This window comes from Miniopterus natalensis, chromosome 10 (assembly GCF_054644295.1).
Source record: "Miniopterus natalensis isolate mMinNat1 chromosome 10, mMinNat1.hap1, whole genome shotgun sequence".
NCBI classification, from domain to species: Eukaryota; Metazoa; Chordata; class Mammalia; order Chiroptera; family Miniopteridae; genus Miniopterus; species Miniopterus natalensis.
In genome coordinates, this window is record NC_142090.1 from 17,592,447 (window position 1) to 17,617,709 (window position 25,263).

At 52.1% G+C, this 25,263-nt stretch overlaps 1 protein-coding gene across 1 annotated transcript in view; it reads right to left on the minus strand.

Moving 5' to 3' along the window:
• Positions 1 to 13,318: 13,318 nt before the first annotated feature.
• SND1 (staphylococcal nuclease and tudor domain containing 1) overlaps positions 13,319 to 25,263 on the minus strand; it is a 418,687-nt gene continuing 406,742 nt past the window's right edge. Inside the window, exons 18-24 of the mRNA XM_016213329.2 lie at positions 23,586 to 23,727; positions 19,842 to 19,965; positions 18,938 to 19,007; positions 17,984 to 18,097; positions 16,283 to 16,486; positions 14,017 to 14,061; positions 13,319 to 13,908 (exon numbers count right to left, since the gene is read on the minus strand). Coding sequence (XP_016068815.1) covers positions 13,843 to 13,908; positions 14,017 to 14,061; positions 16,283 to 16,486; positions 17,984 to 18,097; positions 18,938 to 19,007; positions 19,842 to 19,965; positions 23,586 to 23,727 — 765 coding nt within the window. The 3' untranslated portion in view covers positions 13,319 to 13,842. The remainder of the gene's footprint in view (positions 13,909 to 14,016; positions 14,062 to 16,282; positions 16,487 to 17,983; positions 18,098 to 18,937; positions 19,008 to 19,841; positions 19,966 to 23,585; positions 23,728 to 25,263) is intronic.

A 25,263-nucleotide genomic window follows, 5' to 3' on the forward strand; every position in this document is an offset into this window, starting at 1 on the left:
AGATGGTTAAGGTTTTACCTCTTTTGATAAGAATCACCTCCCAAAAATTTGCATTTTAAAAGATGGCCCAGGTAAGAATTCTTGAAGAGGATCAGGTATTTGTATTTCAAAGCTATAGAAAAGCGAGCTCCCCTGAGAAGGACTTTGGTTTCATAAAGCCAATTATCTATAAGTCTTTTAAGATTGTTAAGGGAGGTTTTGGGAAGGTAAAAGGATTTGGTGGGTTTTGAATTGTTTTTGGAGCCACACTCTGGCCCAATAAAGGGTTCATTTGTGAAACAAGGACTGTTGTTTTCAATACCTCAACAGTTGGGTTGCCACTCAAATGTTGGCAAAGGACTGACAAATCCATTCACCCACTTTTGGAATGTTTCTTCCCATCTGGGTACATTTTTTCTAGTTACAGGCAGCACATAGCTAGGTCATCTCTGAAAGCCATAAAGGCTTGAATATATGGAACATCCATCCACTTCCCTTGGGCAAAACAGGTCCAGCTGCAAGATAGTATTAAAATTAACGGTGCCATTGACTAGCCAAACCTCTCTGTCACCCAGTTTATATTGGGGCCCGGTCATGTTACAAAAGAAGATTAGCCTTTTTCCTGAGGGATTCAGAGCCGAATTTCTCCCATTTGGCAAGTATGCACCCAAGAAGGGGACTCTTGAGGCACTAGTTCCCCATCTACATAACAAGCCAAGACTTAGAGGCATCTATGCAAGTCTCTGGGCTGTTCTGAACTGTTCTGAGTAGGACGGGTGCCCTGTGAAGCCATCCCCGAAGCAATCATGGAAATTAATAACGAAGAAGAGATGGTTAGCACATGTTCAGTCAGTCTCAAGATTAGCTTCCTCTTGTGGAGATTCCTTTAAAATCATTATTTTCCCATTTGGTTCAGCATCTGGTTCATTTAGTTCTAAATACATTTCATCCTTCTGGAAAAAGCATATGTGGGCATCACTGATTTCAAGAAAATCTCACCCTATCAGGTGAATGTGGGCAGATTTAATTAGCAAAAATATATATTGTCCCATAACATTCCTTAGTTGGAAGGGAATAGGTTCTAAGAAACAGACATTGGCCCGGCTGGTGTGGCTCAGAGGTTGAGCATCGACCTAGGACCAGTAGATCGCAGTTCCATTCCCAGTCAGGGCACTTGCCTGAGTTTCGGGCTCGATCTCCAGTAGGGGGTGTGCAGGAGGCAGAAAATCAATAACTTTCATTGATGTTTCTCTCTCTCCCTCTTCCTTCCTCTCTCTGAAATCAATAAAAAAAATTTTAAAAACAACAACAAACAGACATTGATTAGATATCCCTGCCATTTGTGCAGAAGCTTTAACTATGAGGATGGAGACAACTCAGTTGCGTGTGGTTAAGAACAGATGAAGTAGCCCCAGTATCTACAAGAGCCTTAGTGGCTTTTCCCTTTTATGATAATCCCAACCTCTCCCAAACTATCGGTGAGAAGGGGGAAAGCCTAAGGAGCAACCTTATGCTTGCTGCTGTTTTTCTCTTTCTAAATCCCATTTCAGTTTCCTATAATCCTTCCTAAGGTCACCAGGCTTTCTACAATAAAGACGGACCCCTCTACAGGAGTTTCCCAGGAGACCCTACTTAGAACTTCTGTTGTTTTGCTCCCCAAAACCAGTAGGTCTATTAATTGGAATAGGTCAGAATAGCCAAGACCATATTCTCTAACAGTTAAATTAAATTCCTTTGCAAACCCATCAGGGTCCCGGAGAAAGTCAAGGAAATATATAAGTAGATTTCTTAACTCTGTTCTAGTCCAAGGAATGTACACAATTGCTGGTTCCCCTCTGCTTGAGACCAGCCTTTTTGGTTTTCTATTCTGAGTGTGATTTACCTGTGCTCCTTCTAAGAGCTTCTAATTTCCAATTAAGATAAGTTTCCCATTCATTCAGTTTAATTTTAGAGCCGGCGTTTCTAATTTTGCATGCAAAAATTGATTTAGGCATCAAAAGAGCTACATTTTGGCCATCTTAAGTTGATATCACTTCTAGTTAAATCTTCTCATTTCTGTAAGTATTTGCAAGTAAAGCCTTCCTATTAATTGTATATTTGCAGGCATATTAACGAGAGCTGGAGGCTGGGAGTTTCTGTCCTTGGGGGCACAATTTCCCATGTAGATTTTGGTTTTATTTTGAGATCTGCAGAGTCTGAACAAATTTCTAGGGACATTGTTTAGTGGGTTGAGATCCAAGGGGCTGTCATCTCCCGAGTCATCTCAAATCCTCTTATGTATCTTGGTTTCTCTCCCCAGCTAATACAGCCGTGAAAACTTGGAGCGCCAGGTAACCCACCTTTATGTGTGCATTCCTGGATTAGTCAATTCTGTAATTATAGTTGAGTTGGAATTCTGTATGGGGCTCTGGCATGTCATGAAGTTTACCCTTTGACACTGGCACAAAGATTCTTTTTTTTTTTTTTTTTTTTAAATATATGTCTTTATTGATTTCAGAGAGAGGAAGGGAGAGTGAGAGAGAGGTGGAAACCTCAGTGATGAGAGTCATCATTGGTCGCCTGCCTCCTGCATGCCCCCGACTGGGGATCGAGCCCGCAACCCGGGCATGGGCCCTGACCGGGAATCGAACCCTGATCTCCTGGATCCCAGGTCAACGCTCAACCGCTGAGCCACGCCCAGCAGGCCTTAGATTCTTAGTTGCCTAAGGAAACCCAAGATTCAAGCTGGAGGGATGAGACGCCCCTTATCTTCGGAGCAGAATGACTTCAGGCTCTCATTTATCTGGCAAAAGATTTTGTTCAGAGCCTCAGAAAGGAATTCCAATTGGAACGCCAAAGTCAAAAACCAGCCACCCATTTTTCCCCTCTTGTCCTGAGTTATCTCAACCCTTAACCTTTAGCTGATATTCTCTCGACCCTTAACCTTTCACCCAGCTCGAGGATTTTAAAGAAGACCACTCAAACAAAGTCAGCCTCTTACGTTACAACACAGAGGTCGGGGATTCCAGGAACTCTGCCCCAGCCTCACCGGTGGGAAGTGAGCAGCCGGGAGGGCACAATGGGCCCCTGCTGGTCCCAGGCACAGGGCTGGGGCTGTGACGTGGTCCTGGGCGGGCTTCTCTGGAATCCTGCCACTTTACACCACGATATGACAATCTGAGGAAGGAAACCCGTGGAGATGAGTGAAACACCTGAGAGATATAGACAAAGAACAGTAGGCTGGAAGTAATACTTGTAAGCAAGAGTCTTTTGGTCACGGCAATGAGTGATTAAGCAGGCCCTGGGTCAGAGGTAGTCTCCGGAGGCCAGATGGTAAAAGGGAGCGACTTCAGGAGATGACATGAGGTATCAGTGGTGCCCAGATGTGAGGCAGATACAGAAAGATTTACTGAAAGCGTAAGGAGGCCCCTCTGGCCAAGGGAGGCAAGGGCTATTCCTGAGAAGGGCAATAAGGTGATCTGAGTCACAGCACCATGTTACCGGTGATGTTGATGGTGAAGCCCCACCTGTTGTTACCAGCAAAGTCGAAAGTTATGAAAGTAGTAGAAGTGGGCCAGCTGGGATGTGTGGGTTCACGAAACAAGGTCGCTGCATGGTCGCCAGAAAATGTTACCAAAAAGGAAACCTGGCCATTAGCAGGTCTGCCTAGGGCCAGCCAGTAGTGTGTGACCTTGTGCAGGAAGGATTTCATAACACAGGTCCAAGTGATTTTGAAAGAACATTTATTAAAGCTGGGGACAATGAAGAAAGGAAGGGCCTAGGACAGAAGCAGCAACAGGAGAGAGAATAGGCAGGGCTGCTTTGACTCCCTAGAAAATGTTATAGGAAAAATGAGCCCAGGCTGGACTGCTTTGGCTCACTGAGAAGTCAGAGAAAAGGGGGCTTTGGGGACAGGTTCAGGGGGTTATCCTGGGACAAGCTGCCACTGCTCATTTTTCCATTGGTTGCAAGCCTTGTGGGGTCCCTTAGAGTACAGGAGGTGCAAGCCTGTGGGGGAAGAAGAGGGGAAGGGGAAAGGTGTGGGCATGCTCCTGGGAGGGAGAGCATGCACCGGGTCCTTTGAGGGTTTTTGAAGGCTGGGAGTTTAGAGATCTTAGGGGAGATCGCAATTGAATATTCATCAGCTTTCCCAGGTGTGCCCTTTCATGGTCATGGTCTCCACTAATTGGTCAGCACCAGGGCAGGGGGTCATTGCAGCTGGTCCTGGCATCACACATCTAGTTTTGCTGCTTTTCTGGACCTGGACCTGAAATACAACTGAGCCCTAGGTGTTATCTCTAGAGAGATGACCTTCTGTATCGGGTGTAAACTGCTCAGCCAATTTGTTTAGCTGTCTCAATTCCCCTGTTCCACTTGCCTAACTTCTTACTATCCTGCCTCATTGGTAGACATCAATAATTAATTACAGTTGACTTTCTATTATGACCTCAGAATCCTTTTGTACACAGCACCCGAGGGAGCCACTATCAATTGATCAGACAAGGCACCATTTGAGATCTTTGCCTCGAGTCCCCCCTGGGAGCTGTCCTCTACAGATCAGGCCAGATGAGACAAGGCGGCCAGTCCAGTCTGTAGTGATACCCACTGCTCCCACCTTCCTACTGCATTGCACGGTGTGTGTGTGTGTGTGTGTGTGTGTGTGTGTGCGCGTGTGTGTGTATGTGTGCTGCTGCATCAGCCTCTCCAGATGTTCACAGCTGGAGGGGTAAAATTTAGCTCTGACCTGTCTTTCCTGATCTTGTCCTCCCTAGGGGACAAGATCACCTAGGTGGCTCACCACAGTAGGCCTGTGTGTGGCTTTTGACACTCTCACACCCTGCGTAACCTCAGATCAGACACTGACCTCCTAGTGACCCTGTCAAATGGGAATGCCCCCAACAGCATACACTATGATGTCCTAGAGTGTGCCCCTCTGACTCCAGTGTTTCGGTGAACGTGGGTTGGAGGGTCATCTAGGAAGTGTCATACACATGGGTGTTAACCTTTCCTGCCTGGTATGGTGTCCTCATTCTGAGTCTGGGGGGCTTCCTCTGCACAACCCTGCTCTGGCTTTGCTCTCCTGGGGGAACCTGAAACCCTGACTTTCTCATTTCCCAGCTAGCCAGGCCCATGCCAAACCCAGGAGGCAGGCCCGGCTGGGGCTGACATGCACCCAGAATTCCCATGGCAGCTCGGGCGGGAGTGTGGCTTTGACGCTGGCTGCTTGCCCTGCCTGCTGAGGCACTGGTAACCCCCAGCACTGGGCTTCCTGCCGGGAATGGGGACACGCTGCTCCACGCTTGAGAGCTGCAGCACCCTGCTTTCCTAGCACAGACTCTGCAGCCCACTCCACTCTGCCCACAGCCCCGCAGCTGCCCCCCACAGGGCTTTCTTAGGAGCCACAGCCACTCACGTACATCAGGGGGAGGCGTCATTTTCCACCGCAGGTCATCTGGTCGGCTAATCAGATGGCTGCTGAGAGACACCTGCACACAGCCAACCCCTACCATCACGTTTCCCTTCTGTCTGCTAGGTCCAAATTTTAGGTCCAAGGGAAGGCGCCCATGGGTAAGTTTTGGCTGGGTGTGGCATCCCCCATGCCCAGCTGAGTAGGGCCACATGCTCTCATCCATCCATGAGCAGTTTGCTGCTATATCTTCAGCACATTCTAGGTGCTCAGGACACGTGGGCTGACCAGCTGCAGGCCTAGTCCCAGGTCACCCTGCTACCCACTTCCCTCCGCTCCACAACTGGAGTAGGGAGTGTTGAGGCCTCATGGGAGACAGCCAGGGACTCAGCCAAGCGACCTCAGCCCCCTGCCCCTCCTGATACCCTGGCTCCCATCCAGCCTGAACCACACGATGCTCTCATGAGCAGGAGCAGATCTAAGTGTCTCAGACTTTGGTCGCATATTTGCTAGTTCCTCTCACACAAACAGTTCTGGGCTGTCCAGACTCTCACCTCACTGCACTGTCTGCCCTGAGCTGTTACAGTGGCCATTACCGAACGCTGAGTCTGTGCTAGGCTTCTGCACAAAAGGCTTTGCAAATATCTCAGTGAGTTCTGATATCAACTTTAAAAGCAGAAACTTTTACCTTTTTATCTTCAGTTTACAAGTGAAGAAACAGCCTCTCAGAGGCTAATTAGCTTGCCAAGGGCACATAGCAAGTAGGGGCAAACTGGGGCAGCCTTTCTGCCTTCAGAGCCATGACCTCAACCACTGTGTTGTACTGACTCCTCGAGATAAACCTCATTTCCAGGTTTTCTACCAGCATCAACTCAGCCTGATAATTACTAATCTGGTTGACATCTATCTGTGGACTCAATCTCTAAATGCAGCCTAAAGCTCAGCAAGAAATTCTTTGAAATCCAAACTCTGTGTTACCGGCAGCGTGAGAGGCTGGAGAGAGGGCGGGCAGGGTGGCCGCCTGAAGCGGACCGGAGGGAAGCCTGCCCCATCCATTCCATTTCCTCTCCGGTGAAACCTCGAGGCTCAGGCCCAGCTGGCCACAGGTGAGCTGTGCGTGTGCACAAGGACACACTGCAAAGCCCGAAAGAGGCCCCATTTAGATGAACTGCAGTTTGGCCCCTCCTCCTTCCACGCACACAGCTGAGAACATGAAATGCTAAAGCCATAGGCTCTGTCCCAGGGCCACACTCACTCGGTCTGGGCCAGCACTTGGGTGCTTTGCCCGAGTAGAGGAGCTAGACTCCTAGGCCCAGGTCCCCAGATGACTCCTATGGGTTGAGGCTGAGCCCAGGGCATAGAATAATGACTCCATTGACCTAGGATGATGGATCTGAGCTGCCAGGGAGGCAGAAGCCAAAGCCCTCGGGCAGCAGGGACAGGGACCTTTGAATCCTGCTGGCCTTGTCCAAGGTCTTGAAGCAGCTGTGGTGGGCTCTGACACCCCCATCCTGCTGCATGTCAATTCCAACCCCAAGTTTTAGGTGCTCCAGTAAAGGTCTCTGGAGACTGTGTGGCCCCCTCACTTCCCTGGCACTGTTTTTTTTTTTGGGGGGGGGGAAATGGCTTTTGAAAGACCCTTTTGCAAAGAACAGCCAAAACTTACGGTGACAGAGGTAAAAGTCATCATTACCTTTGGGAGGGGCCATCAGGGAGCCTTCTGAGACGCTTATGTTCTACTTTGATCTGAGTTGAGTTCAGAGGTGATGTTTAGATTTGTAAACACCCACAAGCTTTAAGAGCTGTGCACCTGACTTTCAGTTACAGCTGAATTTGAAAAGTGTTCCAGGAAAGTCAAGTGTCGTGGGCAGGCTTGGCAGCTTCCCCAGCCCAAGGCTTTTTCCCAAAGGGGTGTGGGACCTCATTGGTCAGCACCCAGGGCTGGTGAGGATAGGTCTGGGTTTTGGTCTTTAGTTCTGTGGACACTGGGACCCAAACAGGCAGCCTTGAGCACTACCAGCCAGGAGGGGGCTTAGCACAGTGTGATCCTTCAACTAGATCTGCTCTGCATCTGGTAAATGGTGTTGGCTCGTCTTCAAACCTTCCATAACTTTCCCTCGCAGAGTGAAGTGTTCCTACGAGGTTTCTCTGACCATAACTCCACCTAACTCCCAGGAAAAATTTTCTTTTTTGAGCTCCCATACCATCTTATTAATTTAATAATGCAATAAACATCTATGGGCCCATCTCTCATACTGAGACTTCGAACATTCCCATTAACTTATGTCTCCCTGTCATCATTCCTTATCCCAACCCCAGGGTCCCCTGCCTCACCTGGAGGTGACCACTAACTGCTTATTTTATGACCTATGTCAAAGGTGTCCAGGCACTCCAGTTTGCCAGTGTCAGTTTACGTTTGTGGTACAAATGTAAGAATTTAAGTGTCCCTCTGCACTCTCAAATATCCCATAAATTATATGACCATTTCACATACATGTATTTATAAGCTAGTGTAACTTGATATTGAACTTCATATGAAGGCCTAAGATGTGCTTATTGATTCTAAGATTTGTCTGTGTTGCTATGTAGCCACAATTCATTTATTTTCATTGCTGATTAATCTGTTGTGTGGATACACTTGCGGGGTCTGCTGTGCTGTTTTCTTGTTAGTAGGAACAAAACGGCAATGGCCATTCTTGCAGGAGACTCCTGGTGGGGACTCTCACATGGCAAGTAGCCCTTGAAGACAGAATCAGGAGGGAGTTGCTGGATCATGGGGCCTGCACACTGTCAACTTGACAAGCTAATGCCATGGCATCTGCCCATGCCTCTATTTTGGTGAAGTTAAGTAGGTTTTCCTATCACCAGTATCTGCTGTCCTCAACAGACTGTGAGGTCTCCGAGGCCAGGGCTTATTCCTCATTTTATCCCAGCCCTTAGAACAGAACCTGGAACTAGTAGGGAGGAGCGCAGTACATGGTAAATGCCTGAATGTTCAGGGGGCTCTGGATGGCTCAGGGCCGACCCATTCCTATTCTGAGTAAATGATTTGAAGACGCTGCTGCTGGCAGGGCAGTGCGAGCGTGCTGTGATCCGAAGTGTTCCGCTTGCCGGAGGGGTCGCCCCCCCTGCGCCTGGGCAAGGGCTCCTTGCCCTCCATCAACTGAGCCAGGTCCCCAGCTCGCCCCTCAGGCCCACCAAGGTGAAAGTTATGATGTAGATAAAACTAACAGGCCTGGGGCCAGGGGACCTGTTTTCTATTTCTGGCCCTGTCATTAATAAGCTGGGTGACCTTGGGCAAGTCACTTTGTCTCCTTCCTCGTCTTGTAAAATGAGTCTGGACGATGATAGCGAATTCTCGAACTTGAGAACTCCTCAGAATCACCTAGGAAGCGTCCAAGTGCAGGTTCCCAGGTGCTGGCCCGAAGGAACTGAGATAGTAGGCAGGGAGTGGGAAGTGATCCATGCATATTTATGTGATTTAAACAGTACACAGGGAATTACAATAAGCACTCCCCACCCCTAGCGGTGCTACAAGCAACCACTTTTAATCACGTTTTAGGTGGTTACTATCTTAATGCTAAACAATAGGCCAGTTCTTGTTTTATCAACTTCAAACATTATCCGTTTTCTTCTTGCTACGCTAGTTGAGCATTTAGCTCACTCAGCCTACCCCCACTCCCAATATAGTCCTGGCACTATTTCTGGAAGCTGCATTTTATTAATTATTATTATTATTATTGTTTTTTAATCCTCACCCGAGGGTATTTTTTCCATTGCTTTCCAGAGAGAGTGGAAGGGGTGGGGGAGAAACAGAAACATCCATGTGAAAAAGACACATCAATTGGTTGCCTCCTGCCTGCGCCCCAACTGAGCTACATGCCCTTGGCTGGAATCAACCCGGGACCCTTCAGTCCTCTTCGGGCCCACACTCTAACCACTGAGCCAAACCGACTAGGGCTTGAAAATGCATTTTAATGAGCACCCCAGGTGATTAAGCCACCTATGTAGAGAGAGACAGAGAGAGAGGGAGAGACAGACATTGATCAATTGCCTCCTGTACATGCAACCTGGGTGTGCACCCTGCCTGGGACGCGAACCCACCACCTTCTGGGGCACAGGACGATTTCCAACCAACTGAGCCACACCGGCCAGGGCCCTCACACCATCTCTTAAACCCCTGGTTCTTCTGCTTGGCTTCTGGAACTTTGCTGACGGACCCTTTTCCCACCTCTGGGAGCTCTGAAAGGCTGGGCACAGGAGCCATGCTGGCAACCACACTGTTCTGGGCTTGTGGGGGATGGAACTGCCCTGTCATCTTGCTACCCCTTCTCACAAAGTGTCACCTCCCATACCCCAGTTGCATAGCCAGGACGAGCAGATTTGTCCTTTAGGGACTGGCATAGCTCTGGCTCTAGCAGATTGCTGAGCATCTGACTTCTTCACAACCACAGACAAGAGAACATACAGAAGTGAGAACGCACAAACTCAAACTAGCGAAGCAAGGACAGGCCTCACAGGCCCGAGTGAGAGCCGACAGGCACAAAACACACCGCAGCCTCCACCTGCGCAAAATCGAAAACCAGGCAAAACTGGAAAACACCCACAAAGATGCAACCAAACAGGCAAAACGCACCTGCTGGGTTACCTTTGGGAGTGACAGTGACTGAGGAGGGAGCTCATGGGGGAGGGGTGATGTTCTCTTTTTTGATCTGTTGCACAGGTGTGTTCACTTTGTGAAAATCTGACCTGTACCCTTATTTGTACACTTTTCTGAATGTACTATTCCTTACAAGTGTTTCCAATAAAAAACCAATAAAAACCAAGCACCCTTCTCCCTCCCCCATAAACAAGCCCTCCGTCAGGATGGGCCCAGGCAGGCAGGGGAATGAGAAACCGGTGCACGCGGCGGGGTGGGGGAGGAGCTGCTGTCCAGAGCCCTATCCTGCAGGCCACCAGGTATTTCAGAGCTCGGGACTGGCAGCCCATCCCTCGGAGTGGCCAGCTGGGCCAAGGAAGTGGTGGGAAATGAGGCCCAAGCATGGTCCCTGGGAAGGATGACAAGACACTAGCCAACTACGACTTAAGTGCCGTCTTCACCTGCTAGCAGCCAAGCTGCCCGGGGAGGAGGGTGGGGTATGGCCCCCAGCCAGCCTCCCCAGGCTGCTGGCCAACCCAGTGTAAATATTATTACACTCCTACGCATCTGAAGGACATTAATTATTAAAACACATGCCACCCAGGGTAGTGCACTGTAATTAGGTTCAAATTAAATTAGCATCCTCTTGTAATTAGGACATCAATAACCACTCTTGAGGCCTCAGTTCTCCAGCCCCTCCCTGTTACTTCCCAACATGGGCTAATGCAAGAAAAGGGGTCCACTGACTATCTCCCTGGGATGTAGAAATAATCAAACTAATAAATAAACTGGAGGCACCTACGCAAGCCTTTTCCTCCAGCGCCCGCCCTCCCTGCTGGTCCCGCAGGCTGGCAGGGAGGGAGGCTCACCTGGCAGGGCTCAGTATCAGAACAGCCCTGGTGGCTCTGCTGCATCGGCCTCAGAGGCCGGACACTCCAGAGCCTGCTCACAGACCAGCTGCCCTCGGCCATCTGTCAGCCCCAACCCGGCCCTCTTCCTGTTACACCTTCCCAGCCACTGGGCCAGGGCTCAGCCCCTTGTCTGGGTGCAGTGCCCACCGCGGCTTGTTGAGTATTTTGGCATCTGCTGCCTCCTCCACACCTAGACCGGACACACCTGGGCACTCACTGAACCCAGCGCTGTGCTGGTGGCCAGCTGAATCTTAGTCTGGTGGGGACAAATAATGTGTTCATGAGATTTTGCTGTTCATCTGGGAAGGTGGATGGGAAGCAGAAATTGTGATCCTGACACTGAGGAGCATGTTCAGTAACTCCTGCAGGGGAAGGACCTCCAGAGAGGTTTCGGGCGCTACTTGTGCAAGTGCTGATGCTAACTGGTTTCAACTATGGATGCAGAGAAAATGTGCCAGTGCGCCTGCACATTCTGAGTGACTCCTTACACTGTGCACCCTGGGTGGCTTCCCCCCCCCATGGATATTCTGACCTTTGTCTAAATCAGCCTTGGAAAAGAAAGGAAGTAAGAAGTGGGAAGGTTCAGGCATCGTTTCAATTGGAGAACCGCAGAGGGTTTATTTTGGCGCAGATGTAACCAAGGCAACTGTTAAGACGGTGAGATGATTTCGGACCCTTTCACAAAAGAGTGGGTTGGCATCTTGCCCCCTGAAAATTGTGCTCAAGTGAATACACGCCATGTGGCCCCACCAGGAGGTAGAGGAATGGGTGAAGTGGGCATTCTCTTCTCCGTGACGGATAAAAATGAAATGAGAGAGCATGGTGAGACTGGGTTTGCCTGCTGGGGGCAAGACACCTTCTCCAGGAGCGGGGACAGGTGGAGATTCGTACAATCCATGGTCCGCCTCCTGCTGACTTCTTGGGCCCCATAAGGAGCTGGCACAAAGAGCATAAGCACTTGTTCTGACCCACCCAGAGGGGCCGCAGGCAGAAACTGTGAGCCTTCTAGAGGAGGGAGTGCAGTGGTCTCTGGAGCTGTGCTGATGCAACATCTCTCCCCTTCCTCTCCCCTCCCCTCATTCTCACTGCCCCCTTTAACTAGTACTTGGAAGCACACTGGGAAGAACTCCAGGTGAACCCAGGGCCTGAACAAGAGGATGTGGGGGCAGAACTGCCAGGAGCCAGAATTTTCAGGGGCCCAGGATCTCTAGTTTAAAATGAGAGGTGGCTAACCAGGCCCCACCACCTCTACTGACTTTCCCCAAGACCATGGCAGCTGGAGCCTCACCCCAGATCAGAAAGCAGGGTGGCAAGTGGGGCTACCGGGAAGAGGTGTCACCGTGTTTCACCAGAGTACAGGCCTGGGAAGGGCAGGGCCAGATGAATGAGGCCAAGGGGGTTTGGGAGTACAGGCAGATTTCCTGGACTCTGTGGACAGCAGAGTGGTGACCACCCATCACACACACCTACTTTCTCTCCCTGGTACTCCCTGAATAGCAGGACAGGCTCTCACTACACACCAGTGGCCGCTCCCGGGTCTCTCTCCTCCCTTGGCAGCTAGCAGTAGCCTGGGGTTTCTGAACTCCACAGACAGCTCTACCTTGAGGACTGGGGCACTGTGTCAAGTCAAATGGAGCAACAGCTAATAACCTGGAGAGACAGGTGATCCTCAGCTAGTGGCCCTGACCCCTCTGGAGCACCCTGACCTCTAGCTCCACTCTCTAAAGAACACACACTGGAGGCAGCTGAGCAGGACCCAGGGCCTTGATCTTACCCACACTGTGCCAGCCTACCTAGTGTTAGCCACTCCTCCTGCTACCAGGAGGAGGAACGCCTATGTCCCTCAACGAGTCCCTGGGACTTAGGGCCCTGGCAGGACTAAGCCTGGTCTTTCCCGTGGATAGTCCTGGGCACTGCTTCCTGAGCTGCTCCAATCTCTAAGGTCCTTGAGGGCAGCCACATGCAGTGTCCAGATGGATGAGTCAAAAGAGAAGATCTGCAGCCTCCTGCATGGTAGCCGAGGTGTCAGGTGATGCCCGCCATGCCCTAGGGGCTGCTTGGAACTCTGATGAACCACCCAGCTCCCACTGACGGGCATTCTCTTCTCCATGACCAGCCTCCACAATGAAAAATAAAGTGAGAGACCATGGTGAGAGTAGCCTTGCCTGTTGGGGCAGGACCGCATCTCCAGGAGGATAGGTGGAAATTCACACCGATTCATCATCTATACTCCTGTTGACTTCTTGGGTCCCATAAGGAGCTGGATGTAGTCATGGCTAGGTTTCTGGGGGTGTGGCCAACCATGTGATGACAACCCTGGGAGTCACTCAGGTGCCCAGGTCTCCTGGCCTGGGCTGCTGAGATCCCAAGCTCTGGGCTCCACCATGACCAACAAGGGCTGCAGACAGCATGTACTATTTTATTGGGCCTCAAAAGCTTTAAATACAGAAAAGGAGAGGGCACGCTGGCATTTGAGAATGGATGTATCAGAGGAATCACATAATCAACCGCTGGGCAAGGCTGGGAAGAAGGGCAGTCTGGGATGGAAATGGGGGGCTAGTTGGCAGCCGGCCTCTGGTGCCAGGACTATACCCTCCTTTAGCACAAAGTCTTTCATGTTTCTTCCTGATTTGAGGACAATTTTTAAAAAAACCACAAATTCCCATCTAAATAAAAACAGGAAATTAGCTGGGAGAGACTGGATGGCAGTGCCCACCATATCAGAAGCCAATGCCTGTCCCTTGAAAGCTTCAGGCTCCCTGCACCCCACCCCCAGCCCAGATGGTGCCCTGCAAGACATTTCCACACACTGAAGCAAAGCTGGACCAATCTACGCCCCCGGTCTGGGGTCTGAAGCTGAAACACTCTCCTGGCAGAGGAAGAGGTGCTGGCGTGAGGGGTGCTGGGGGCCGGACCCGATTCCTTCCTTAGCGGCTGTAGCCAAACTCATCTGCGTCATCGGCTCGGAAGTCTCCATAGCGCCACAGGTTCAACTGTAGGAAAACAGAAAATGGCTCCTCAGAGAGGTGGGACCCGCTGGAACCAGGACAGCCAAGCCCCCTCTCTCAGCACCCTCTGGGGCTCCTGAGGTGAAAACTCACCCTGGCGCTCTTGGCTGATTCCTGGGCATTCAGGTATTCTGTGATCTGGAGGGATGAGAGAGAAAGGGAGTGGTCAAGACAAGGGTATTCACTAATGGGCAGCCAGAGTGACCCTGCAGGATGCCCGGGTCATGTCTGTGTCATCCCTCTGCCCAGTGGATCTAGCTCCTTCAGAGTAAAAGCCGAAGTGTGGGCCACGCTGGTCTCTTAGCTGTTCCTCGGCTGTGCTGGCTGTTCCATCTGCACTCTTCCCACTCCAGACACCTGGCTACTATCCCGCCCCTTCACGTCTCTGATAAAAAGCATTGCCTCCTTAATGAGGCATCCAATGACCCCATTTAAAATTACACCCAGCCCCACACCTACACACTCCTGATTCCCTTTACTTTAAAATGAAAACCTATTATTTAACTTTTTTCTTTTTAAAGGAATGGCTTTTATTTATGTATGTATATATTATTATTTTCTTAGTTGAATTTACTGAGTGACACCAGTTCACAAAACCATAAAGGTTTCAAGAGTACAACTCAACAAAACATCATCTGCACCCTGAATCATGCACCCATTGCCCACAGCAAAGTCTCTTTCTGTCCCCATTTCCCCCAAATCTGACCACCCCACCCAGCCCCCTTCCCTTCTGGCTATCTCCATTGTCTGTGTCTATGAGTTATATATATATGGGTGTGTTTTTTTGCTTAATCCCTTTACCTGCTTTCATCTAGTCCCCAGCCACCCTCCCCTCTGACACCTGTCAGTCTGTCTCACGTGTCCATGCCTCTGGTTCTATTTTCTTCGTTAGGTTCCACATATAAGGGAGATCATAGTGTAGTTGCCCTTTACTTCTATTTTCACCTTTTCCGTTGCATGCACCTTCTAACATTCTATTTCATTGACTTATTATACTTATTTTTATTGCTCATTTCCTCATGCTTGAATGTAAGCTCCACAGGGGAGGAATACTGTCTCGTTCACTGAGATATGTAGGCCCTCAATAAATGTTTGCTGACAGAATAGATGAATCAATGAACACATCAGGTGCTTATCTCAGGGACTGGGCAAAGGAATTTTCTAGACATCAGAGACATTGTAGGTAGCTTCATATGGGTAACACTAAGGTTTCTATTTTTACAGGGAAACTTAAGCTAACCTCTCGGAGCAATCTCAGGACACTGGGGGTCTCCACGGGGAGGACTAGAATCAGGCCTCTCCTGTCCAGAGAAGACACAGGAGCAATTCACACTGGGGTCTTTTTCCAAATGAATTTTCAACTTGCACAAGCAGTCCATGGAACCACAAACCACTGATACATTACGTGGGGAGGGAGGAAAGGCAAAGAGGGGCTGGGACATGGGAAAGCAAGGGGCATGTGAAGATAGAACACTGGTTTCAACCCTGCCGCTCTCATCCTTCCTCTCGGAGGGAGTGTGGGGACAAGCTGGGCAATGCTGGCTCTCTAATCACTTCCTGCCTTGAGGAGGGCACGAGCTGGCCACCAGCCCATCCCTTGGGCTGGTGTGTCGTGGGATCTCAGTGATGGCTTGGCGAGAGGCAGGGAGGACTTCGATGAGTAGGGTGCTCAGTGGAAGGGGCCGTTTATCTCCAGAACCGGATCGTAATGATCAGCACCTGAACAGTGCAAGCTGGTTTCCCGGTGTCAGCCCCCATCCTCACAGCCTGCCCTGTGAAGCAGCTAGCTCTCCTCATCTCATGAAAGGGAGACTCAGGCTGCAAAGGCTGATCTTTAAGGTTATCTTAGGAACAGGGGAGCAGGACTCAGGCCGAGCGCCAAGCCCTGGGGCTTTTCTAACAGGCTGGAGGAGTGCTGTGGCAGAGTCCCTTCGGACCCCCTGGCACTGCCACCTGGCTCTGGTGGCACTGTGCACTAGGAGTTGGACTTGGAAGTTGTATGTTAGAGAAAAGGAAGCGAGAGTAGGAGAGAAGGCAGGACAGGCTCTGACCCTTTCCATGCCACCCCTGGCAAAGCTTTCCGGCCTGTCACCTGGGGTACATGCGAAGGGAAACTTTCTGCTCTAGTTTGCAGCTGCAGCCTCAGCCAAACCTGCAGCCAATTAATTTGGGATGTAATTAGCTTTTTTTAAAACCCCAACAAACCGAAATCCATTATCTTTCCCCAGCAGGAGCAGCAGGATGGTGGGTTCCCTGCTCCCTCACTGGCTCTTGGCGCAGTCCCCAGTCCCCTCTGTGACGACAGTTGGAGACACTAGGGGCCTGCCCCCGCAGTGGTGCCCACCTCCGCATCACGTACCACTTTCTGGAACTGCTTCTCCTTGCGCACCTCCACCATGACCAGTCCCTCCTTTACCAAGCCCAGCCCCACGTCCCCCTTGGAATCTGCAAACTGCAGGGTGACGTGGGGGCAGCTGGCGCTCAGGTGCTCCACGTTGAGCAGGCACTGGGTGTTCTGGATATCCCGCACCACGCTGTCCACGGCGTCTGTTCGGGCATCCTCCTGGAGCAGGGACACACCCGGGTTAGGGGAGAGGCAAGCTCGAGCAAAAGCTCGCCACGTGGGCCCAGGTCCTGGTCACAGACCTCCGCCTGCAGCTCACTGCCCGCTCAGATCCTAATGAAGGACACAGGCTCTGGCCGTGAAGTGTCCCCTCTCCTTCTGTCCCTCCCCTCCCCCCCAAGCCCATCTGCATGTCATCGCATCCTCTTTCCCTACCCTGTACCCCCACCCGCCTGCTCTGTATCTGAGGCAAGTGGCTCTTCCCCGTCCCACACTAAGCCTGCACTTGCTGCCCAGGCCCTGCCCTTCCCACCTCGGCTGGGCCTTGCTCCAGCGCAGTGACGTAACAGTCCCCACTTCTCTGCCTTCACTGTTATCTCAGGTTCTCTCCACGCTCATGTCTCCCCATCCCCGAGACTGACCGCCCCTAGGCCTATTCTTACCCTACCATTTGCTCCTCAGCACCCTGCACCTGGTGGCCCCTCCAACCATGCCATTCACACGGCTCTCGCTCTGAGCCCAGGGACTCCTTGATGCTGAGGCCATGGGCCGCTCCTCAGCCTGCCCGACTCCCTGGGAGCTGGACACTGCAGGCCGCCCCTTCCCTCTGGAAAGTGGGTGGCGCCGGCAGCCCTGGGCACAGGTTCTCCCCTTAGGAGGCACATTCACCTCAGGCTCTTCCTTAGGTTGTGGGACTGCAGGCTCCCCCTCCCCATCCCATGTCCATAGACTCCACACCTGTTCGCTCCCATGGTTTAAACCGTGATTCTGGGTCTTACCTCGCTTTCCACACTGAACACTACAAAGCCCCCTGGAGCTCCCACAGCCTCTAATCTGCTCCTTCTCACCCCCTTTATCTCGCCCAGCAGCAACATATCCACATGTAAAAACCCCATCTTAGGCTCTGCCCCTCCCGCATCCCCACCCCCTCTGATGGTGCTCTGAGACCTGGCCCTTTCTCCCTAGCCCTACTCCCCAGGCCCCCTGGTTTGGCCACCATTGTCTCTGGCCTGGATTTTCAATTGCAGTTGTGTCCCAACCATTCCTTCCAGTTTCCCCCTTGCACTACAAGTAACTTTCAAAACTAGATTTGACCATGTCACACTTCTGCTGAACATCCTGCCACATCCCTCCTGCCTATAACATAAATAGTAAACTCCTTGCCAGGGCAGAGCATACAGGGCCTTGATCCCAGACGCTGCGTTACTGTTCCCCTCTCATCTCCTGACATTGCCCGCCAGACCCCAGGACTCGACTGTGGTAAACTAGTCTTTGCCCCAGTGCACCCTGGCCATGGGGCCTAACCATCCTCAAGAACCAGCTCAAGTGCTCTGATGGCACCGTCCCTCAACTTCCTCAGTCACTCCCATCTTTTCAGTCCTGTTACTAAGAGACCACCCACTGCTTCCATCTCCTGTCAGCCTATTAACGGCTGCAGGAGTGGCTGAGTGTCACTGGACAGTCCCCTTCAGAAGGAGGGAAGGTGCATCGACTTACATCTTGGGGCACCTGGATGAAAGCGAAGGCATACTCCGTGGCTTGAGCTGGCAGCACACGAGTGCTGAAGGCAGGTGGCAGGGTACCCAGGCGGGTGGACGGCAGGATCTCTCTCTGCAGAGGACACACCAGGCCAATAACATCACACACTTGACGGCCCCTTGTTCTCACAGGACAACTCCCTGTGGCCAGGCTCTGGGAATTCTAACTTAGGGCCTGCCCACTAGCCCACAACTTGGTTCCACTGAGCCACATGCACAGGCTTGCCTACTCAGCAAAGCCCTGGGAGAACATGGCCTGCTGGCACCTGCAGGTGGGTAACTGACTCACAGAGTTCACCCTGGGCATGGTGTTGGCACACTTGTTGGTTCCCACTAAAATAATTTGATAACTGGACTCTATTCGCCGTTTCCATTTATTTCTAATGCCTTCCCTCAATGGCCTCCCTGATCACTCTTCCACAGCCACAGCCCAAGGACCGCATGTTCTGAACTACAGCGCTCTCTCTTGCTTGCTGCCACCCACATGGAATCTCCCAGTCACTTGGCCACCTCATGACTGCCCCTTCCCAGCAAACCCAGTTTTGGGATGTGCTAGAGATCAGCAGATGGGACAAGCACCATGCTGAGCATGAGGACCAGGGACTGCAGGGTGTAGAGGGCCTTCCTGGGCCCACTGTTCAGAAACAGGGCAGAAGAGGAAGCGTGGGTGCGGCTGGGCACTCGGTGAACACAGGCCTCTGGCCAGAGATGCCAGTTTTGCTGAGTCACTGGGGTCACGGCCTGTTACACAAATAGCAGCAATGCCCACATGTGCACTGTTGTCAGTAAGGGAGTCCAAAGCTTGGAGGGACCTTTGAGAGATCAGATGGCCCTGACCTAGGGAGCTACTGTTTTGAATGGCCCCTGGAGCCCCACTCTTGTCTACTTGTCTACCCCCCGGTCCCCCACTCACGTTGCCGTAGTCAATGTAGAAGACGTGTACTTTGGCAGGAGACTCGACTTTCTCTACTCGGGCCCGGTACCTGCAATGGCATCATGGGCAGAGCTCAAGGGACAGCCCTGAGGAGTCTAATCTCCCTGGAGCCTCAGTGATGGCAGAGGAGAGGGCATAGCACTTCCCTGCCCAGGGCTCAAAGAGCACACCCATAGGTGTCATAGAGGACAGTTCTCAGACTCCATCAGGGCACTGTGGTCACCATTTAATGAAATCAGAGCATAGCTGGGAGCCGAAGGAGGGAGAGGGGAGCATGTGAAGCAGATTAATGTGTCCTTGGGGCATACGCAACAAGACTAATGACTAGATTGATGTCTGCTGCTTAAACTCAGCACACTAAACGGCAGCTGTAATTAGCTGGCAGATCTGTCTGGGAGGCCGCAGCAGGGAACACATCCAAGTCACTTCGTCACCCTGGGAAGGCCATGGGCCCTACCCTTGGTAGACCAGACACAAGTGACCTTGCAGTCTGTGTGGGCTGCTGCTCATGTCCCAGACAGTCGGGGTGGAGGGTTGGGTGGCTGGTCTGGGCTCACTGAAACATCATTTTTCCTGTGTGGAGTGACCAGTGTGTCGGAGAGCCCCAGTCAGCCAGAGCCCCCCCAACAGAGTGAGGGGAGAGAGTAGGAGGAACACACTTCTGCACTCGAGAGGCTGGCTGGACTGCAGGAAAATCACAGGCTCCAGTGTAGACTCAGATGGGTTCTGGGCAATGAAGAGGGCTACCCTGGGGAGCTGGCCAAGGTCAACAACACCCCAGTGGAAACCAGGCTGCAGAGGCAAATGCCTGAAGTCTAGCTGCTACCCTGAGGACGGACCTGCCATGGCTCCTGCTGCTCCGCTCGGGGCCCAAGTGGCTTACCATTCTCCATCTACAAATTTGGCAATGCAGAATTCTCCCCGGCGGGGTGCGTAGGAGCCCTCGACAGGAGGGTGACTGGAGATGTCATTTCGCATGTTCTCCATCAGCTTCTCCAGCTGGGTGCCTGATGGGGAGGAAAAGAGAGTGAGGCCAGGATGCTGGGTTCTTTGGAGCCTCATTCTGGATGGGCTGGGAGGCAGAGGAGCCTGGGGAGTGGGTGGGGTGAGGAATTCTGTAAAGCGCCTGCAGCATTGGCTCGCCTCCACCCCTCAGGGAGGTCTTCTTTGGTCTCTGTTCAAGGGTTTCATGCTGTCTGTTTTCAAAAGCAGGACGGTGACTTGCTGACACTTCAGGCCTTATAGGAACACAGTCTTCCAACCCCAGCTCTCCAATTTACTGGCCACGGCTGTGGACCTCTTGGCAACATTCCTGGGCTTTGGTTTAGGAGGTGGAGAACGTGAGTGGATGTGGAGCTAGGCCAAGGCCAACCAGCCTCTTCTAGGGTGGGAGCTGGCCAGCCTGCAGCCCATTCCTACAAGAGCTGGCCCTGCCTTGGGCCACAGAGGTGGTGACTGACAGCAGCCACTCTCTGCAATGTCTCTGAGGAGCTAAAGTGGAGATGAAGGATAAACCCCATACAAACTCTAGACAAGGAGAGGGCCCCAGGAATCTGAACCATAAAAGATGGAGAGCAATTCTGAGAGCAGGATCCAGTCTCAGTATATTCAGACTTGTCCACTCTGACCAGTTACTCTGTGAGATACATGCTGAACTGGACTCCTGGTGCTGTCAGGCTGGGGTTCTTCCCTCCTACCCCCAATTCAGTGTCCTCCTCAACCAGGGAGGGGCGGGGGCGGGGGAACTCTCCTTCCCTGTCTTGTCTTCCCCCAGTTGCTCTTACCTTGGGGCACTGCTGCTTGTGTGTCCCCTCCCCTTTGCCAGGTTCAGCAACACCCAAGGTCTTCTCAGGTTCCCTTCCTAGTTCCTTCCTCCCCCCCCCCCCCCCCCCCGCTAAGCAAGCATCAGTCCCCAGTGGCTTCTCCTTCACGACCCTGCTAGTCCTGATTGCAGCTCTGCATCAGACCTGCTGTGCCCCCTTTGCTCTCCAAGGTCAGGGTGGCTGGGTACACATGGATTCCTCTTTCCATCTTTAGGGCCCAAGGCACCACTCACTATAACATGCCTAACACATGTCGGCTGTTCGGACCCTTATCAGTCAACCTTTTAAGTTCCTTGTTGGAGTTTATGTTTCTGCTGCTACATGATGAGCTCCTTCAGGGCACAGACGATAGCTCCCTTGGTTGTTCATTCTTACAAGGCCCTGTAGAACCCCTGACATGTGCAGGGTGCTTAATAATTCAACTGCATTAAAGATGACCTCTGCATATGCACACGAGGTTTGTCCACTCTCAGGCCTCTGCACGGGCCACTGCCCAGACTGTTTCAGAACAGGGGCTTTTAGGACGCAACTGACCTTCCCTTACCCAGTGGCAAACACTCTATTATTAATTCTCCTGAGATACTGTTCCTTGCCCAGACAGTAAAATTTCAGGAACTAAGGAGAAGCCTCTACATAAGACAAGTTTCTCCTATACTCGGTCTGTTTTTATTTTTTTGCTCCAAGGCAACAGAAGCAGACTTTGCCTCCTGCAAAAAGGCAAAGCCCTCTGGGAGGTCCTTACACAGAGACCTGGTTGGTCATTTACAGCTAATGGAAATGTTTTCATCAGCTCCTTCCCGAAGGCAGGCTTTAATTAGGAGAAGGGAGAGAGGGTGAGAGGATGTCCCCCAAGAGGGGATGGGAGGTTGCAGAAGAGGGAGGCTGTGCGTGCTGAGGTTTATTTTCCTGGATTTCATGGAGCCACCTGAGGCAAGGGTTTTCTCTGGAGCCCACCGCAACCCTCCAGGCAGCGAGCCATGAAGCGCCTCAGTCCCTTTTCCAGTAGTCTAAGAATACACAGTTTCCTCTTTAGTTCTCTTTATTTTCTGCCTTGGCTACTGCTCACTGCAGCGTCATGGCTTCCTAAGAGCTGACAGAGACAGCCAGGCGGAGTACCGGGCAGGCGCAAGAAGCCTCTGAGATTACAGAGACTGTGGGCAAAGGCCACGAATCCTCAAGCTCTGTCCCTTGGAGACCTCAGGGACCTGTTCTTATTCAAGGGGAGTCCTCCCCAGCAGGACCCAGAGACCAGGTGGAGCCTCTGTCTGGGAGTTGTTGTAACCTGGGTACTGTCTTTGATGTTCCTTCCCAAGTTCCCTGAGGGCCATTCATTCTTGCTGGCTCCTGTGCTCAGGAACAGCTCTCGTTCCTACCTGGACCAACACTGCAAGACTCCTTCCCATCACACCACCCAAATCTGGAGGATGGGTCTCTCTTGGCTTCATTCCCAAGGCAATGGCTGGCCCAACTTTCACTTGGATGGCAGCTGACCTCTAGAGAACCTGACCCGGCTCTGGCTAGTGTGGCTCAGTAGTTAGAACGATGGCCTGCGCACCAAGGGGTCTTGGGTTTGATTCCCAGTCAAGGGTATGAACCTGGGTAGCAGGTTCGATCCCCGCTCCAGTCGGTGTGTGTGCAGGAGGCAACCAATTGATGTCTCTCTCTCTCAAAATCAATGGAAAAAACATTCTCAGGTGACAATGAACAAAAAAAGAACTAAAGACTCATCCTGAAGGCTCATCGGCGCCATCTCTGCCCTTCCCCCGCTCTTTTCCCTCCCAAGAATAGCCAGCCCAGGACTCAAAACTGTCAGTTTTCCTTGGCAAAATGACATTACCACAAAAGCAGCTGCCTGGGAAATATCATTAGAGAGGAAGTGGCTGAGACAAGGCTGTTGGTGATCTGGAGTGGGCATGAGGGGGGCTGAGGAGGCTGGGCAGAGCTGCACCCTGCCACCCATGAGGCCACCTCGAATGCCAGTGAGGTCTTCTGCCCCCTTTGCCTTGCAAGGACCTGGCTCCTTGGCCCTAGAGGCAGCTCTAAGAGCTTTTCCCTCTGAGCTCAACTAAAATGCTTCCCTGTACAGGACTGCAATAAGAGGGAGGGCAGGTTAAAGGGAGTGGAGGTGGGAAGTTGGGCTGGAGGGGCCACGGTGCAGCCACTGAGAGAGCCGTTTCCACTACCCTGTCCACCAGGAGCCTGAGGTCTCTGCCTACAGGACCCTGGCCACAGGGCGCAACACTGGAGGGCAGGAAGGAGGAGGATGGGGAGAGAGAGTCCTAGAAGACTGCCTGGGGCCGACTTCCCCTGAAGTACCCGTTTCCATGGCAAATGGCTGCCATTCAAGGCTGTGGTAACCTCTGGAGAAGAAGAAACCCCAGCAGAGACAAGCCCACGCTCCCCTCCTCTACCTGCCTTCCCAAGGAAGCTGGGGGGAGAGGGCTGCGTGATGCCCGTTCTTGCTTCCTCACCACATCCAATCTGTTCACTGCTTCCTGATAGACTCAGGGCTACAAATACTCAGGCCCAGCCCAGCCAGGGGTGCCTGGGAGCAAAACAATTACCTAAGAGTCTCAGAGCACCACCCAGGCAAAACTGGTTACCTCACCAGTCCTCAGAGGGCCTGCTCAGCCCGCCCACTCTAGGGCTCACTTGCAGGTCATGAAATGACACGTGGGCCCAGAGAGTGGCATCCGGGGCCTGGTGGGTGGGCAGTAGGGGAGGTCCCTGGAGCCCCTGGAGGCGGGCTGGACCACACCAGGAGCTGTGAGGCAGCAATGCCTGGGCTGGGCCTGAGCACTCACCTGTCTCCACATCCTGCACGTAGAAGTGCAGGTCATCAGTGATCTCGGTCACAAACACTGGCTTATAGGTGGCCGAGCGCTCCTTCTCCTCCAGCACAGGTGTCACTTCCTCCACGGGCTGCTCCTCGTAGTGGGCCCAGACCTGCGTGTGTGGTCGGCAGATGGGAGGAGGGGGTGAGGAAGCAAAGTCAGAAAGGATACCAGGAAAGGGACTTTGAGGCAAGCGGGTCACTGCTGGGAGAGTGAATGTGGGAATCAGCACAGGGCACTCACATGGCGCTGGGCTGAGCCCCTGGAACCCTCCTACCTCTGGGAGGTAAGGGGAAGAGTGCTCTTAAGAGCTTCTGATCCAGCAGTTCTCAAATTCTGGCAGACAGCAGAAACAACTGGGGAGCTTATTAAAAATGCAGGTGCCTGGGTCCCACCACGCGCCTACCAAATTAGGATCTGTTATAAAGGTCCCAGAGATAGTAAATCAAAGCTGGCTCCCAGGTGATTCTCATGCATACCAGGAGGACGCTGGAGCTGTAGTGGTTCTGGGTCCCCCCCATACCACTCTGCAGGGTCACGCTGAACTGTCACAGGGCCACTGGCGCTCCTGAGGCTCTGCAAGTGACAGCCCTGGGAAGTGGAGGGCTCGTCACTGCAAGAACGGCCCTTCTCAGCAGCTTCTCTGCCCTCATCTCGAGCAGGTTGCTCTGACTCTAGCTCAGGAGCTGGGCTCTTCCCTCCACCTTTCCCAGCCCTGTGCTGTCAGGGGTGCAGCAGCTCAGAAGCTGATTCTATGTGACAGCATGTCAAGTCCAATCCTGCGGCCAGGAGATTATCCCTGTAGTGAGGCCTGTCAGAGCAGGGAAGGGAGGTGGCTTTCCAGCTGAGAAGGGGGAAGGGGGTGAGGGACTATGGGGGACTGGACCACACACAGGGCCCCACAGACAAACACACAGAGGACCAAGGGGTGATAAAAGAACTCACCCAAAACTTACATGCTTACTAGGTGCCAGGTGCCATTCTAAACATTCTCCATATATCAACTCATTTAATCCTCACAAAAACTCTGAGAGGAGGTAAACATTACCCGTTTTATTTATTTACTTATTTATTTTTAATCCTCGCCCAAGGAGTGAGGATATTTTTTCCATTGCTTTTTAGAGTGGAAGGGGGGGGTGACAGAAACATCGATGTAGAGAGACACATCAATTGGTTGCCTCCCGCATGTGCCCCAACCAGGGGAGGGGATCAAACCTGTAACCCAGATACGTGCCCTTGACTGGGAATCATACCCGTGACCCTCCAGCGCACAGGTTGATGCTCTAACTACTGAGTCATGCTGGCCAGGGCAACATTACCATTTTAAAGAGGAAACTGAGGCACACAGGCTTGTTAGGAGTAGCAGAACCAGGATTTGAACACAGGGAGGCTGGCTCTAGAGTTCTTCAAGAGGCTTCTGGCTTTGACTGGGCCTCTGGAGACAGAAGGCAGCACTGAGCAGTGGGAAAACCTATATATCCTCTTGTCCCTTCATTTTGCCTTTTGTCATTTGACTTTGGTCAAGTCACCTGCTTCTCTGAGTCTCCTTTCCTTCCCTTGTAAAATGAGGCAGTTTGACCATGGGATCGCTCAGCTGACATGCAGATTCCTGGGTGGCATCAGGAAGCAGCTGTGGGCAGGATTGCTG